Below are 15,826 nucleotides of genomic sequence, written 5' to 3'. Positions count from 1 at the left end.
TACCCACCTGGCACCAGACATAGTTATCACAATATTATTGACTATATTCCCTATGCTGTACCTTACATCCATGTGACTATTTTGTAACTGCTGTACCAACTTGTACTTCTTAATCTCTACGCCATTTAATGCAACAAGGTCCCTGTCTCAAAAAGTGAGGTAGACCCATGCATGCATCCTTATAATCAGGGCAAGTAGAAATGACTGGATTCCCCTCAGGCCCAGATACTTGCTCTCTGTTCAGAGGAGGGGCTGAGCTAGGCAAGGGAAAGGGGAGAGACCTTCAGTTTTCAGGCGCCTTTATCCCCACAGACAAACAGACCCCTCCTCCTCCTAAGTCAGTTTAGCCATCATCGGTTTTTCTGAATGTGTCTCAGGAGTTTTTCACTTGTCCCAACTGTTCCCATAAGGCATTTATCCGAGTATTTCTTCCAAGCGCATATGGTTGTCCCCATGTGAGTAATCCAGATAAAAACATTATTCTATATCTTTAAACATTTTCAGTTAATTTTAACTCCCCTGATGGATTAGCTTTCTGAGAAAATGTTTGACTGGGACATCCCCTGAAATAATACAAGAGATACATGAAATTAAAAGGTTATGAATATAGAGACATATTGGTAGGGCCCTTAATTGCTGAGCTGAAATTATCACATGGGAAGTACTTCACAAATCGCTTCACAGTGCATGGGGGGCACTTTTGAGGACTGCCTCCTTCCATCATTCAGGTGACACAGTGAGATGTATTTCGAAGCCCGGTGTCTAGGCATTTGAGATTTGAGGAGGTGAAAGATTTCCAGTAGCCAGGTGAGCCTGATGTGGATCTGGATTTAAGCGACACTGATGGAGCTAATCTCCAATGTCCAGTAGATCCCAGTTGGTTTTGCGCCCAACATCCATTTATCCCCTTTCTGGAACCCACTGTAGCAATTTTTCTCTGGAGAATCACTGTCCCCCCTAACTCTTGACCAATGTTCTTCAGATGACACTGCTGTTGGCTCCAGGTGGCTCAGGCCTGACCCATTAGAGCATTGCGCTTGCCTGGCAACAGATTTAGTTCAAGGATGGACCCAATCAAAACCAATGGTATAGAGGGAGACTTTTTGGAGAATACAGGGAGAGCTTTTCCACTGCATGCATCCTGGAACTGCTGGTGGCCATCTTGCTTGCACAGAAGAAGCCTGAGAATGGAGTCAGCATGGAGGAGCACAGAGCCAAGAAATGGGGAGAGAACAGGCACACACCATACCTGAATTTAGCCCTAATGCTTAAAAGGATTATTTTTAAATGTTTATTTAAGCAGTTACAGCTGTTTTCTTTGGTTTTTTAATCCTTACCCAAGGATGTTTTTATGTTAGAAAGAGAGGAAGGGGGGTGGAAACATTGATGGGTTGCCTCCCATATGCACCATGACCAGGGATCGAACCTGCAACCTTTCATTGTAAAGGATGATGCTCCAAACAATTGAGCCATCAGTCCAGGACTGTTGGGTCTGTTTGTGTGTGTGTGTGTGTGTGTTTTAATACTTGCAATATAAAAAGTCCTGACCTGTACACTAGGTGACAGAGAATTGATTTCCTTGGCCCTGGTGCCATGAGTAGAACAGCCTTGGTGGTTTCCAAGGTCCAGCAGGATTTGGTCTCCAAGGTCTGCACTAGTGAGTTCCAAACCTGGTGGGTGGACAACACCCCCAACAAAAATATCAGTGGAGTCCCTTACCAGGGAATTCATAATCATTAGATCTGGTGGGATTGGAAAGTAGGTAGGAATTGATATTTTTCAAAAGTATACTGGTATCAGTTATTTATCGCAGCACCCCAAAACTTAGTGGTTTAAAATAATCATTTTATTTGCCCACAATTCTCAAGGGTCTGTTGACTTGGTTCTTTTGCTGGCTTTCCTTGGGATCCTCGTGTGACTGCTGTCATTGGACAGCACACCTCTGCTGGATGGCCTCTCTCACTTGTCTGACAGTGGTGTTGGCAAGGATTCTCCACCAATCTAGTTCAGACTTGTCCACATGGTGGCAGCATCTAAGAGCATGAGAGAGAACCTGTAAGGTCTCCTGAGGCCTAAACTCATAATCACGCAAACCAATTCTGTCACTTTCTATTGGTCAAAGCAAGTCACATGGCTAGGCAGATTCAAGAACTGAGAAAATAGTCTCCACCACTTGCCTGAAGCTGCAGCAAAGAATGTGTGGCCATGTTTAATCAACCATAGTATCCAAGGTTCTTAAGTGTTAATGTAATAAACTACCACAAATTTAGTGGCTTAAAACAACACAGATTTAATAATTTACAGTTCTGGAGGTCAGTAATCCAAAAATCGAGTTGTTGGCAGAACTGTGTTCTTTCTAAAGGCTCCAGGGGAGAATCTGTTTCCTTGCCTTTTCCAGCTTCTAGAGGCCACCTTCACTCCTTGACTCATGGCACCTCCCTTCATCTTCAAAACCAAAAACAAGCATCCTCAAATCTCTCTTTCTCTTTGACTTCTGCTTCCATCTTCACATCTCCTTCTCTGACTCTCCAGCCTCCCTTTTCCACTTTATGAAGACCCTTGTGATTACCTCAAGCCCATTGGGATAATCTAGGGTAATCTTCCCAGCTCAAGATCCTTCACTTAACCCCATTTGCAAAGTCCCTTTTTGCCATTTAAAGTGACATCTTCACAAGCTCTGAATTTAGGACATGGACATCATTGGAGAATCATTATGGCGTCTACCACATTTTGGAATCTTAGTTCAAGGGAAACTGGATGTCAGAGAATTCAAAGCATCCAGGGATCTAGTCTGAGCTGCCCTGACAAGCTCAGGCAGCAACGGGAGTGGGTTTTAGAATCAAACAGACCAGGGTTTGAATTCCAATTCACCACATGCCAGCTGGGTGGCCTTAGACAAGTTATGAATCTCTGAGACTGTTCTCCAAAGTGTAAAATGGAGATAATACCTATCTCATGGGGCTGTTGTGAGTTTTAAATGAGAAAATATATGTAAAGCACTTCAGATGGTGCCTGGAACATAAATAAACACTTAATAAATAGCACACTGTAGTGATGATTAGAAAGGGTCCTGGTCAGTTTTAAGATTTCGGAAATGTCTCAAGGGCTGTAGGTAGAACCAGTCATGCTGACTGAGGATGAGTAAGTGAAAAGAGATGGCAGAAATTCTGGGGAAAAAAATATGTTTATAGGGTTAGGGATTAGTAAGAACAAGCTTAGGAGTTTAGGAGACACAGTGCTGGAAGAAGCATAGGGATTTTGTTTTTTTGTTGTTGTTGTTTTCAAGATTCAGAAGCATTGATGGGGGCATCTTTCAAAGCTTAGAGGGAGTGAAAACGAGGAGAGAGTGAGGTTCAGAAGATAGTTTCCTAGGGCTCTAGAAAAATAAGACATGGCTTTAGTGCTTCAGCAAGGTTGATTTCTTGTTTCTGGAAAAAAACCCCACAAAAAACACACACCACCAAGTACATGTTTCGGAGCTCGGGTGAATTTGAGGCTGATATAGCTTGGGGAAAAGAGTGACTCAAACAAGTTCTCTCCAAGTGATTTTTAAAATGCATTCCAATTCTGTGATTCATGTCATACTATGCATTATGGCACATCCTGCTCCAAAGAATAATTCACAGCAATGAAATGATTTAAACTTCACCTAACTACCAACAACTGTTTCATCACAGTTCCAGAATCACATGGCCACAGGAATATTTTCTTACCTTACGGCTTTGAAACTGCTGTTATCACATTCTGAGTGATCCAATGATCTTTGAAGATCCTGAAATAGTTCCATTTTGTTTTTGATTTGTTACAGGTCCCTTGCTTTGCAGATGTATTAGAACTGGCTTCAAAGGGCAGGCAGGTATCAGGATATTGGGCTAACCTACGGTAGATAAATCTGACTTTAGCTTCATGGAGAAAGATAATGGCGATTTTTAACTACCTTTGAGTGGGACTTTGGAGGGGAAGAAAGGGGGTGAATGGTGTGGAAGCGGCCTGCTCAAGAGCTGGAGAGCCAAGCAGTAGCTTGGTGGGGGACTGTAACCCAGCCACGCTGTTAAATCAGGGGCTCTTTGAAGAAATTCTGGAAAGTACTTGGGTCACTAAAGTTAGATTTAGGAAGCTCCAGCAGCCTCAAGGAATCATCTCTCCCTTGACCATGGGAACAACAGTGAAAAGGTAAAAGAAATCCTCAGTGGTTCCCGCCTCAGGGAGGGAAGGGAGGCAGGAAGGGAGCAGGGATACTTAAGGTTGGCTCACAGATGGGAGATCCAATCCTCTCAAAGCAGTGACTCAGAATGAGGTAATAACAAAGCTTGTGGGGCAAGTCTCATTCCAAGTGGTCTAAGGTGTCCACATAAGCACTAAGAACAGTGATTATTTAATAGAATTTTGCAATCTTAGAGCTGAAAGAGATTTCAGCAACAATCTAGTTCAAACCCTTTGTTGCCATGGAACTTTGTTTAAACAAAAGCTTCCATAGGAGCCCAAATTCAAACCTATAAGAACACAGGATTGCTCTGGGGGAGGAGGGGCAAAAACCTTATTTACAAAATTAGGGGAAAAAAATGTTTAAAGCATCAAGGAAGGAAACATTTTTATTTCTATTTCTATCAGAGGCTAAAGCAATACTGGTCCCAAAGAATACAATTCCCCAAACGAACACAGTCTTAATTTAATAAGTGAAGAACTTTTGGATTTTAAGGGCATGTTTACTTGGAAGCATGAAAACAAGGAATATGACTTTTGGTCACACGGAAATGAGCCTTGGATGGAAAATTTCAACTGCTGGGACTCTGGTTTGGGTCAGTGAGCCCCCGAGTGCCAGCAGGGGGCGCCCGCGCCTGGCATTTGCAGGCACAGCGTCGGGTCTTTTTCCTTGAGGGTCAGGTGCCTCGTGCTCTGCAGGTTTTAGAAAAGGCGACTGGATGCCGCGCTCAAGAAAACACCACTTGTGTTCTTTCCCTCCCACTTTAGTTTCAACTACCCAAATCCGTTTAACATCGATGTTACTAAGAAAACCGTCTTAACTTTGCAGAAAGGACACCCCCCACCCCCTCGAAGAAAAGCCTCCTTCCAGGGGGTCGGGTGCAGCAGGAGGAAGCCTGGGGATTTGCGCTTCTAGTTCAGGTTTTGCCAACAGGAAGACCCCGAGGGAGCACGGCTCGTCTGGCCTCAGTTTTCTCATCCCTGAAGTGGCCCTATGAGCCCTCCGTCCGTGGCATCCCACTGCAGGGGACTCGGTCCTGTTCATATTCTGGACAAGAGAGCGGACATCTGTAAAAGAGGGCCGTCCTTTGGCACGGTTACTGAGATGAAATAAAACAATGTAACGTTCGAAAGCCCTGGTGGTGTCACGAACTGGTTGTGACCGCTGCCCTCCTACGTAACTGACCGAACTGCTGGGGGGGAGGCTCCGCAGGAAAGCCGGGAAAATTGCACATTCTTTTCACTCACTTTTTAATTCAAATTCCAAAGAGGTTTTAGAGCTCCAGGCCGCAACGTGTTAAGGGACAGCAGACGGAGGCAGGGCTGGGCACTGAGCGCCGCTTTCACAGGCCTCCGCCCGAGCCTTTCTCCCCCACAGCCGCCGCCCTCGGCCCTCAGCCCGGCGCCCGCCGAACCCGTTCGCCCGCGGCCGGCGCCGCGCCTCGAACCTTCCGGAGTCTGCGCCGTGGCGTCGGCCTCGGGCCCCGCCCCCGTGCGTCACGCGTCTTTGCGCAGAGGCGTTTCCCGGGGGTGTGCCGCGGTTGCTAGGCGACCGCCCGCTCCCCCGCCCTCCCGCCCGCTTCTCCTCCTCTTCTCCCTCCGGGGCCAGGCCAGTCGCGAGCGAAGGCGCGCGGAGCTGCGGCGTCTGCACGCGGGTCCCCTGGGAAGCGCCGCGGCCCGGGAGGCCGCCGCCCCGGCGCAGGTGGACGCTGCCCCCCGGGCCCTCCAACCGCCGCCCCTCCCCCCGGGGGTCCCGAGCTAGCCGATGGGAGGCACGGCTCGCGGGCCGGGGCGGAAGGATGCGGGGCCGCCCGGAGCCGGACTCCCGCCCCAGCAGCGGAGGTAACGGCGCCGCTGGGTAACGGGCTGGGGGCGCCCGATGGCGCGGCGGGCGCTGGCCGGCGAGGTCAGGGGGCGGGGAAAGCCTGGACCCCAGCGGGAGGGACGCAGGAGGGGGTCTGACCCCCTCAGGAGCCGGCCCACCCTCTTCCTCTTCCTCAGCTCCCCTCCCCCAGCGCCCCGAGAGCCCGGGAGGGAGCTGGAGCGGGTTTAGGGACGCGGGGTTCCCACCCTCGGGATCACCTCGGAAGCCCTAGATCGGGGGCGGAGGTAGGGGACTCTAAACTGGGACTTTTTAGCCACCTGGGGGAGGCAGGGCGCAGCCGCTCCCCGAGAAGCCCTGTTGCTCAGAGCAGAGAGCCGAGGGCTGCTGAACTCTTGGGGCTTCGATGTGAGGGGTGCGGTTTGACTCGGGGGTCGCAGGTGAGGGGCTCTGCAGGTAGGGCTTTCGGCGGGTCCTGTTTTGAGGGCTTCTCCGCCTGGCGTTGTATTTTACACCTAAATGGGGTGCAGGGCCCCCTCGCTTCGTTTGCACGGAGACTTCCTTTGGGTAATTTCCTCCGGCGATTTATAAGAAATCTGTAGATCGTCTGTGCCTTTTCTTTTTCCTCTTGAGATGTGGGCGTCTGTCCCGTTTTGTCTGTTTTGTTCACACTGTTGGCAAAGAGACAGTCACATCCAGAATTTTTTGGTTTTTGTCAGCGAAGCACTTTTCGTTGAAGATCTAAATGATTCTGTCAGAATGTGAGCATGTTTTAAAAAGGACATTTCAAAAATATTTGCAGTGGTTTTTTGGGTTTTTTTGGGGTTTTTTTACTGTTTGTGTTCCTATAACATCAATTAAGAAAACCCTAGAACTAATTTTGCAAAATAGTTTTTAAAGGCAACTGAAATATTCTAGCATATTTTAAAGATTAAAAAAAAAAAAAAAAAAAAGACTGGCCCTGCAACTGGGTCATCATCATCGTATACCATATAAAACTGATGTAATGAAATGCTGATGTGTGTAACTGGGAAATCCAGGTTCTTGGTGGCAGATGAAATACATTATTCAGGGCCATCTTGTGGATTAAATAAATCCCCTTCATCTTTTGTGTCTCCTTACCATGGTGTAGGCACAGTGTTAAAGAAGAAATGACCCTTAGTCATTTAGAATTTAGCTTCCAGCATCCACCAGAAAATGGAGTGGATAACAATGAAGGGAAATTTAGCACATTCTGTCATTTAGAGGATTCCTTAATATTTGCTGTAGTTTTCGCTGTATTTTGCTACAATTTAGGTAGATGTTAAATAGATAAGTTAAAAAAAAAAAAAAAAAAGGCGCTAAGAAGGCCTTTATTTCTTGCCTGTAAGACCCAGAGTGTGTAGACTGGAATTCTTCCCAGTATAGCATGTGGAAAACAGGCTCAGGAGGAATGCAGTGCAGCCAGGGGTAGAGCTGAGATTAGAATCCAAGTCTGGAAAATACAGTAACTTTTTTTTTTTTTTAACGTTCTGGTTAGTTTTTACGCGTGAGAGTCAAACTAGGTAGTAAGTTAAGTGAAATCTTTTTAATAGCCCTTCTTTTTAACATCCAGAAAGACTTGTTTTAACTATTTCAAAATACAAACCTAGAAATGCTATACTTTTTAAAAAAAGGAAACTTTCTTCCTCTGCCAGACACCCCAGTGTAGTATATAGACATTTATGTGCATTCATTATTCTTTGCAACAGACATGAAGCAGTTAAGACACAGGATGTTTTGGAAATAGAAATTTATATACTTCAGTTACTAACAGATTTTATCTGCAATCCTTTCTACTAGATTGGGGGATGGTGTCTACGATACCTTCATGATGATCGATGAAACCAAATGTCCACCCTGTTCAAATGTTCTCTGCAATCCTTCCGAGCCACCTCTACCTAGAAGACTAAATGTAAGTAAATGAAGTAATTGTTTGTGCTGTAATTGTCTTGGAAAGGAGGAAGTGCTACTTAATGCCCAAGGTACGGTTACATCTCACTGGCAACCCAGACTCTTTGTTTCCTTTCGGTTTCGTCTTGATTTTGGAATAATAACTTCTGTGATCTGAGGTTAGCTTTTCAGATTGATTTTGATTTGGAGACCACCTATTCCTTTCAATCACTGGAATAAATACATGACATTAAGGAAAAAAAAAACATGCTACTTTTATCTAGGCAATGTATATTTTGTTGTAAGTGTATTCAAAGACTCCATTTAACAAAAACAAGGAATAGAAAATATCCCTGAATACATAGATTTGCAGGTTTTTCACCTATAATACAGAAATGTAGTTTTAGTTTATTAGTATGCTAAAGAGAACTATTATTTTAGTTTTATTTTTTCTTTTTAAAATTTATTTTTAATTATAGCTTATATGTTTATATACATTTACATACCTTACAAACTGTTCAAACTGATAGGTCTAGTATCCACTTGGCACCATACATAGTTATGATATTATTGACTATATTCTCTATGCTGTATTTTACATCCTGTGGCTTATTTTATAATTGGAAGTTTGTGCTTCTTAATTTCCCTCCCCTTTTCTACCCCTCTGGCAACCATCAGTTTGAATACATTCATTTTATAGGTCATAAATAAAACATAACAGTACAGTTTGGTTTTTGAGGCATTTAATCATTTTGGAGATTGCAGAAATTTAGCTTTGGACACTTTTAAGATAATAAAAAAGTTAATTCATATTCCTTCAGTGTAGCAAGGAGAGCAGGATTTGGACAAGTTCCATGATAGGGAGAAGCTATCCTGTGACTTTAAAATTTGCTGCATCTAATGAACGGATTGGATAGTTGAAGAGATTAATTTGTAATATTTCTCCTTCATTTTTCTGTGTTGAAGACCTAAATTTGTTTCTAAATGAAAAAAAATTACTTGTATTTTTCATAGTCCTTCCTAACTTTTTGTCAGCTTTTGGTAATCAACCTTTTCACTACTTTCAAGGCTAATAATATTACAAAGTATGGGCTAAATATATTTGGAAGGTTGGTCACCCTATTTTTAATCTCCTCTCTGGAGTGAAGTAAGGTTCCTTTCCATTCTCTGTAAGGTTATTTCTTTCTTTCTTTTTTAATCCTCACCAAGGGTATTTTTTCCATTGCTTTTCAGAGAGAGTGGAAAGGGGAGAGAGAGAGAAACATCAATGTGAGAGAGACACATTGGTTGGTTGCCTCCTGCACGAGCCAGGGATGGAGCCTGCAGCGGAGGTACGTGCCCTTGTCCAAAATCGAACCTGGGACCCTTCAGTCCGTGGGCCGTCGCTCTAACCACTGAACCAAACCAACCAGGGCAGTTTGTTTGTTTGTTTGTTTGTTTGTTTATTTATTTATTTATTTTTTAATCCTCACCGGAGGATACTTTTTCCATTGCTTTTCAGAGAGAGTGGAAGGGGGAGAGAGAGAAAGAAAGAAAGAAACATCAATGTGAGAGAGAGACATTGACTGGTTGCCTCCCACAGGAGCCCTGACCAGGGCTGGGATCCATCCTGCAACTGAGGCATGTGCCCTTTGCCGGAATCGAACCTGGGCCCTTCAGTCCACAGTCTGGCGCTCTAACCACTGAGCCAAACTGGCTAGGGCAGTTTATTTCTTTAATATGTAAAAACCTTTGAGAACTCCAGAATCACATATTCATTGTGTTGACCATCACATATTTTTTTTTTTTATGCCATCGGTTTCTTGATTACTTGCTGCCAGTTAGCACCTCTCTGTAGGAGGGTGGTGCATTAACATGTGACTTAAAGTTCATTTTAACTTTAATTCAGAGTTGGCTAATGCTAATCACCTTCTAGTAGGTCAGTTAAATTGTATGTTTCAGAATCAAAATGAATTTCTTACTGTATGGTATTCTCAGTAACAGTTTTTGAGAAACACAAGGTTTTAGATTTTAACGCAGTGGTGTCTTTGCAGACTTTGTTGAAAAATGCTTTTTGACCTCTTGGTTACACTTACAGTTCATGATGCCATGAATCTATCCCAACACCCTATTACTATTTTCACAAAGTCTTTTAGCATCATTATTTATCCAAGATGCTCTTGCATTCGTGTAAACTACGAATTATCTGCTCATAGGCTTTTATTGGGTTAAGTTTTGTGGTGCAGAGATTTTGGATCAAGAACTAGGGAGGAGAGGGTAGTGCTTTATATCTGAATGAGAAGGCAATTTTTTTCTGAATTTCTTAACAAGATCTTTAAGACTTGATTAACACAGTAGAAGATTCTATTTGAAATGTCAAGAGACCTCCACATTAACAGTATGTGAAGCATTCTTAAATAAAACATGATTCATCTGGCATTATCTGTCTCTCTGGGTATAATTACATAGTTAAGATATTTGATATAGTTGATCATGTACATTGCTTGGTTGTTGTGATTATAAACCCAGACTAGGATTACACCGTGTTTTAACACTGTTATACTCTAGCATGTGTGAAAATTGTAGAGTGTCCTAGAACAATGGAAGGAAGATTTTATTTATAGCACAACAGACTTGATACATAATTGATTCAGGCCTGTATTTGCAATATTTACAGGAAAGGAAAGAATGCTAAGGAGAGAACCCCTCCCTATGTGGAAGAATTCCTTCCTGGAATTCTTCAGATTCACTGGCGATTGGAACCTTGATAATCCATGGTGAACTAGACCTGAAGTAGCATGTTCTGTTCTGGGGACTACTCCTGAAGAGAGACATACAGTGCAGCCCGTTTTGAGAGTGTGAATAGAATAGTAAGGGAACCTGACACAGCCCTGGGAGATAGAGAATGTCATGGGAACAATGAACCTAGAGAAAATTATCTAAGGGCTTTTACATGAGATTTGGGTACTTCTATGTAGTTCCAGAGGGCAAAAGCAGACTTAATTTTCAGGGAGAGAGATTTAGGCTCGCTTTTAGGAAAACCATGAATCAGGAAATCAAAATGACATTTTTAATCTGATTGTAATAGTTCTATGGAAATTAAATTTCTGTTATATATCGGTTCTTATTAATGTTCTGTACCTGAGACCCTCTCTTTATCACAAGCAGAAATGAAGACCTCCAGAGCCAGCGCAGCCTTACATATAGGCAGAGTAGGTGAAATGCCCAGGGATGGACCCTGGACCACAAATACCTTTTCTACCAGTTTGTCATTGATGACTGCATTTCTTAGAGAGTCATTCCTTTGAGTTAAGGCATTGAACTTCCTTTAAAGTTCAAATATCTCTGGAGAGGTAACACATTAAATTGTGTAGCAAGTGGAAAGCAGGTTTTATGTGGAGGAGAAAGTGGGTGAGGCATGTCTGTGCATCCTAAGGAAAGGCCTATTGTGGGGGCCTTGATGGAGCACAAGGCATATTTTTAGTGCTATATGCCTAGCGGAGGGAGACTGGAAATATGGAAGAAGGCACCCCAGGGAGAAGAGATCAACAGAAATGGGAAAGGGAGGCTATATAGGAGTTTAAACCTTAATATATTGAGAATTATTGTTACCAGTGTTTTTTAAATGTTTTACAGTTTGGGAGGGTCTTTCACATATATTATTATTATTAATTATTTGACTCACACAACATCCTCTAAGGTATTATTGTCTGCATTCTGCAGGTAAACTGAGGCTAAGAAACTGGGCTAAGGGTTAAGCAACCTGCCCAGGGACTTAGAGCTTTTAAGCAGTATAGTCAGGACCTCAACCCAGGTCTTCTGACTTCACATTGCTTCAGAATGTGTCCCCAAGACTAGTGGTAAATATTCAGATGCATTTAAGTTAGAGAGTGAAAATTTTAAAGAAAACTGGCTGAGATGCATGCAAATGTTCACTTTGTTATATAAATTTACCTATAACCAAACTTTTCTAGTTCCCTGGTTCAGCCAAAGTATCTCCTCATAGATTGTAGCTCCTTGAGAACACCTGTTTTTTCTTAGCATTTATAATAGTGAACAGTAAATGTTAGGTGAATGTTGGATGGATAGGTAGGACCCTCTTCTTTTTTTCATTCTCAAAAACAGGAATAGTTATTTAATTTAATTACCGATGAGAAAAACCTTGCCTTATGTTTTATATTTTAGCAAGGTATTTAGGTTCTGTCTGCAGGCCCATTTTATTTTTTTGACCAGTGATAGTTATCCGTTTAGGTATCAGAGAGATTTTTCCTGGTCCATGTCTTGCCTCCTTACTTTAAAACTAAATGCCAAAGTGTCTCTATAGTTGCTTGGCTGCTTTTGTATAAGATTGTGTAGTACCTCATTTCTTAACTGTAGTACTCTACAAATGTTTCAGTTGATTAAATGACCTAAAAGGAGGAGGCAGAACTAATACTTTGCTTTTATAACTTAGATTAGGAGCTGTCTTTAAAAGAGTATGTCAGTACTTAAATACTTCTATCCTTTTGTTGTTGTTTATATTTCCATCTTTTACATTATTTAAGGTAATAGGTCAAGTGTTGTTTGTTTAGGTTATACAAAAATTCTGTTTTTTAAAGGTTTGGCCATTTTGTATCATTGCCTTTAAATTTTATCATTTTTTTTAGAGATTATAACTATAGTTCAGAGCTCCCCTGGAATGATCTACCCCCGATCATAGAGGCTGTCAGAAATCAAACAGATCTGGCATACAGTTCTTCAGGGTTTATTAAGAAAAACAGATGTTCTTTGAAGTGTCCCACAATTTTTTTAATGACAGACTTAACTTTTTTTTTTCTTCTCACACCTTCTTACATTTTTCATAGGTGTTCTTTTTTCTTTTTTTAGTGTTTGGCTTTTTTGCTTTTCTTTTCTTCCATCTAATTTGAAAGAATCTTGTTTCTAGTCAGAGGAATAAGTAGAGCTTGCTTTTGTGGGTTACTATTTTTTACAGTCAAAGGTTAAGCAAAATCAAGTAAAAAGAGTAGTAATACGTTTATCACTGAGGCTCATGCTGAGGGAGAGCAGGTGTATGTACATATGAGAGGGGGAGAGAGACCCTTTGACCTCTAGGAGAGTTTTACAAGAAGCAGGAGGGCATTGGGTTCTCACTCTTACTCAGATACATAAAGAATTGGCCTAGATGATCTCAAGAGTTCTCTTTGGCTTAGAACTTTTGTGATTCCATGAGCTGAGCTAGAATGCTGCAATAACTTATTTAGGGACCTGAGAGTAGATGATGAGGCCTTGGTTGGTTCCAGGCCATGGTCAGCATTCAGCCCCACTGGAGAGCAGTAGAACATGCAGTAGGAGAACCTGGTGCCAAGTTATATTAATGGGAAGGGCCCTGGACTGACAGACAGAGACCTGGGTTGAAATCCTGCCTCTGTTCTTTAATAATACTTTGTTATTTACAGAACACTTTAATGTAATTGTTTTGATCCTGCTTATATGCCCTTAAGATTTGGGAAGGTACTTGAAACCATTAGTAAAAAATATTAAAAAAATCAAGAGCCAGATTTTGTGGTACAGACTTGAAAAGCTGTGAGGTTAATTAGTATGGGTTTGGAGTAGTTCTAAGTGAAAGAGAGAAGACTTGAATTGGGCTTGAAAGAGTGTAGGATTTGAGTGATTGGGCGAAAGATTCTCAGTAGAAAGACATACCTATTAGAAGGAACCTAGAATGATTAGGGTATGGTAAGAAGACCATCTTGTCTTGAACAGAGCAAGGCATATATCGGCGTTGGGGTGGCTAGAATGCTCGGGGAGTCTGAGGATTAATATAACAGAGTTTCTAGAGACTCCTGCTTTTCTTATCTCGCCTTTGGGTCATTTTAACTTAAGCGACTGGATATGTCCTGTTGTGTCAGGGAAGGATTCCTTCATCCTTCCTCTGATTTTGTGTGACTTTGACATCATGCTCATTTTTCTTTTCCATAGATCACCACTGAGCAGTTAACACGAGATAACACTCAGCGCTTTCTGAATGGAGGCGAGATGAAGGTAGAACAGCTGTATCAAGAATTTGGCAACAGAAGATCTGATACTCTTCAGTCAGATGGCACCCACGACTCTGAAAAATGCTCTCCTTCTGTTTCTCAGGGTCAAAGTTCAGACAGCTTGAATATGGTAAAATCCAGCAGTTCACCCAAAGCATCCAAAGTGGTGCCTCTGACTCCAGAGCAAGCACTGAAGCAATACAAACACCTCCTCACTGCTTATGAGAAGCTGGAAATCATTAACTATCCAGAAATTTATTTCGTGGGTCCAAATGCCAAAAAAAGACATGGAGTTCTTGGTGGTCCCAATAATGGGGGGTATGATGATGCAGAAGGCGCCTATATTCATGTACCTCGAGACCATCTAGCTTATCGATACGAGGTGCTGAAAATTATTGGCAAGGGGAGTTTTGGGCAGGTTGCCCGGGTCTATGATCACAAACTTCGACAGTACGTGGCCCTAAAGATGGTGCGCAATGAAAAGCGTTTCCATCGACAAGCAGCTGAGGAGATCCGGATTTTGGAGCATCTTAGAAAGCAGGATAAAACTGGTAACATGAACGTTATCCACATGCTGGAGAGTTTCACATTCCGGAACCATGTTTGCATGGCCTTTGAATTGCTGAGCATAGACCTTTATGAGCTAATTAAAAAAAACAAGTTTCAGGGTTTTAGCGTCCAGTTAGTACGAAAGTTTGCTCAATCCATTTTGCAATCCTTGGATGCCCTCCACAAAAATAAGATCATTCACTGTGACCTGAAGCCAGAAAACATTCTCCTGAAGCACCATGGGCGCAGTGCAACCAAGGTCATTGACTTTGGGTCCAGCTGTTTCGAGTACCAGAAGCTTTACACGTACATCCAGTCTCGGTTCTACAGAGCTCCAGAGATCATCTTAGGAGGCCGCTACAGCACACCTATCGACATGTGGAGTTTTGGCTGCATCCTTGCAGAACTTTTAACAGGGCAGCCTCTCTTCCCTGGAGACGATGAAGGAGATCAGTTGGCCTGCATGATGGAACTTCTAGGGATGCCACCACCCAAACTGCTGGAGCAGTGCAAACGTGCCAAGTACTTTATTAACTCCAAGGGCCTACCTCGCTACTGTTCCATGACTACTCAGGCCGATGGGAGGGTTGTGCTTGTAGGGGGTCGCTCACGCAGGGGTAAAAAGCGGGGTCCCCCAGGCAGCAAAGACTGGGTGACTGCACTGAAAGGGTGTGATGACTACTTGTTTATAGAGTTTTTGAAAAGGTGTCTTCACTGGGACCCTTCTTCCCGCCTGACCCCAGCTCAAGCATTAAGACACCCCTGGATTAGCAAGTCTGTACCCAGACCTCTCACCATTGAGAAGGTGTCAGGCAAACGGGTAGGAAATTCTGCCAATGCTTTCCAGGAACTGGATTCCAAGCTGCCTCCAGTTGTTGGCATAGCCAGTAAGCTTAAAGCTAACTTAATGTCGGAAACCAATGGGGGTATACCTCTGTGCAGTGTGTTGCCAAAATTGATTAGCTAATGGACAGTGATATGCTCAGAGATGCACATGTATGTATTTTTAATTATCTGCAAACCTGAAAATGGAAAAAATACAAGCCATTGGTGGATATGTTTTTGTTAGACTAGATTTTTTTTTTAACAAGGCAAAACATTTTTATATAACTGTAAAAAGAACTCTTCAAGGGCTAATTAACTAACCAGCTTGTATTGGCCATCCCGGAATATGCATTAAATGACTTTTTATAGGTCACCTTGTCTGTTGTTATTGTCAGATGTACATCAGCCTGTGTGTTCGGTTATTGGTTTAAACCCTCTTCTCTCAAGATAGAAGGTTTACCAAAAAGTCTATTCTGATAGACTAGTCTCACTTCTAGTCTCCCTCTGCACCTGTTCCGGG

General features: G+C 42.8%; 2 protein-coding genes across 2 annotated transcripts in view; one reads left to right on the top strand and one right to left on the bottom strand.

Annotated features, from left to right (window-relative positions):
• EIF2D (eukaryotic translation initiation factor 2D) overlaps window positions 1–5,601 on the bottom strand; it is a 31,551-nt gene extending 25,950 nt beyond the window's left edge. The window contains exons 1-2 of the mRNA XM_016215236.2: window positions 5,452–5,601; window positions 3,714–3,877 (exon numbers count right to left, since the gene is read on the bottom strand). Of these exons, the coding sequence (XP_016070722.2) occupies window positions 3,714–3,787 (74 nt within the window). The 5' untranslated portion in view covers window positions 3,788–3,877; window positions 5,452–5,601. The remainder of the gene's footprint in view (window positions 1–3,713; window positions 3,878–5,451) is intronic.
• Window positions 5,602–5,968: 367 nt separating this feature from the next.
• On the top strand, window positions 5,969–15,679 carry DYRK3 (dual specificity tyrosine phosphorylation regulated kinase 3). The gene is made up of 3 exons (XM_087828104.1): window positions 5,969–6,045; window positions 7,847–7,958; window positions 13,874–15,679. Exons 1-3 carry the CDS (start codon window positions 5,969–5,971, stop codon window positions 15,446–15,448), a joined length of 1,764 nt encoding a protein of 587 aa, XP_087684230.1. The 3' UTR covers window positions 15,449–15,679.
• Window positions 15,680–15,826: the final 147 nt, after the last annotated feature.

Source organism: Miniopterus natalensis, chromosome 19 (assembly GCF_054644295.1).
Source record: "Miniopterus natalensis isolate mMinNat1 chromosome 19, mMinNat1.hap1, whole genome shotgun sequence".
NCBI classification, from domain to species: Eukaryota; Metazoa; Chordata; class Mammalia; order Chiroptera; family Miniopteridae; genus Miniopterus; species Miniopterus natalensis.
Note: the sequence above shows the minus strand (reverse complement) of the source record. Positions and strands in the feature narration are given on the sequence as shown.

Bases quoted from the DNA above. Each gene is read 5' to 3' on its own strand.
- DYRK3 (XM_087828104.1), top strand. From the start codon at position 5,969: ATGGGAGGCACGGCTCGCGGGCCGGGGCGGAAGGATGCGGGGCCGCCC. The intron at 6,046-7,846 runs GTAACGGCGCCG...CCTTTCTACTAG, and splicing joins CTCCCGCCCCAGCAGCGGAG to ATTGGGGGATGGTGTCTACG. The intron at 7,959-13,873 runs GTAAGTAAATGA...TCTTTTCCATAG, and splicing joins CTCTACCTAGAAGACTAAAT to ATCACCACTGAGCAGTTAAC.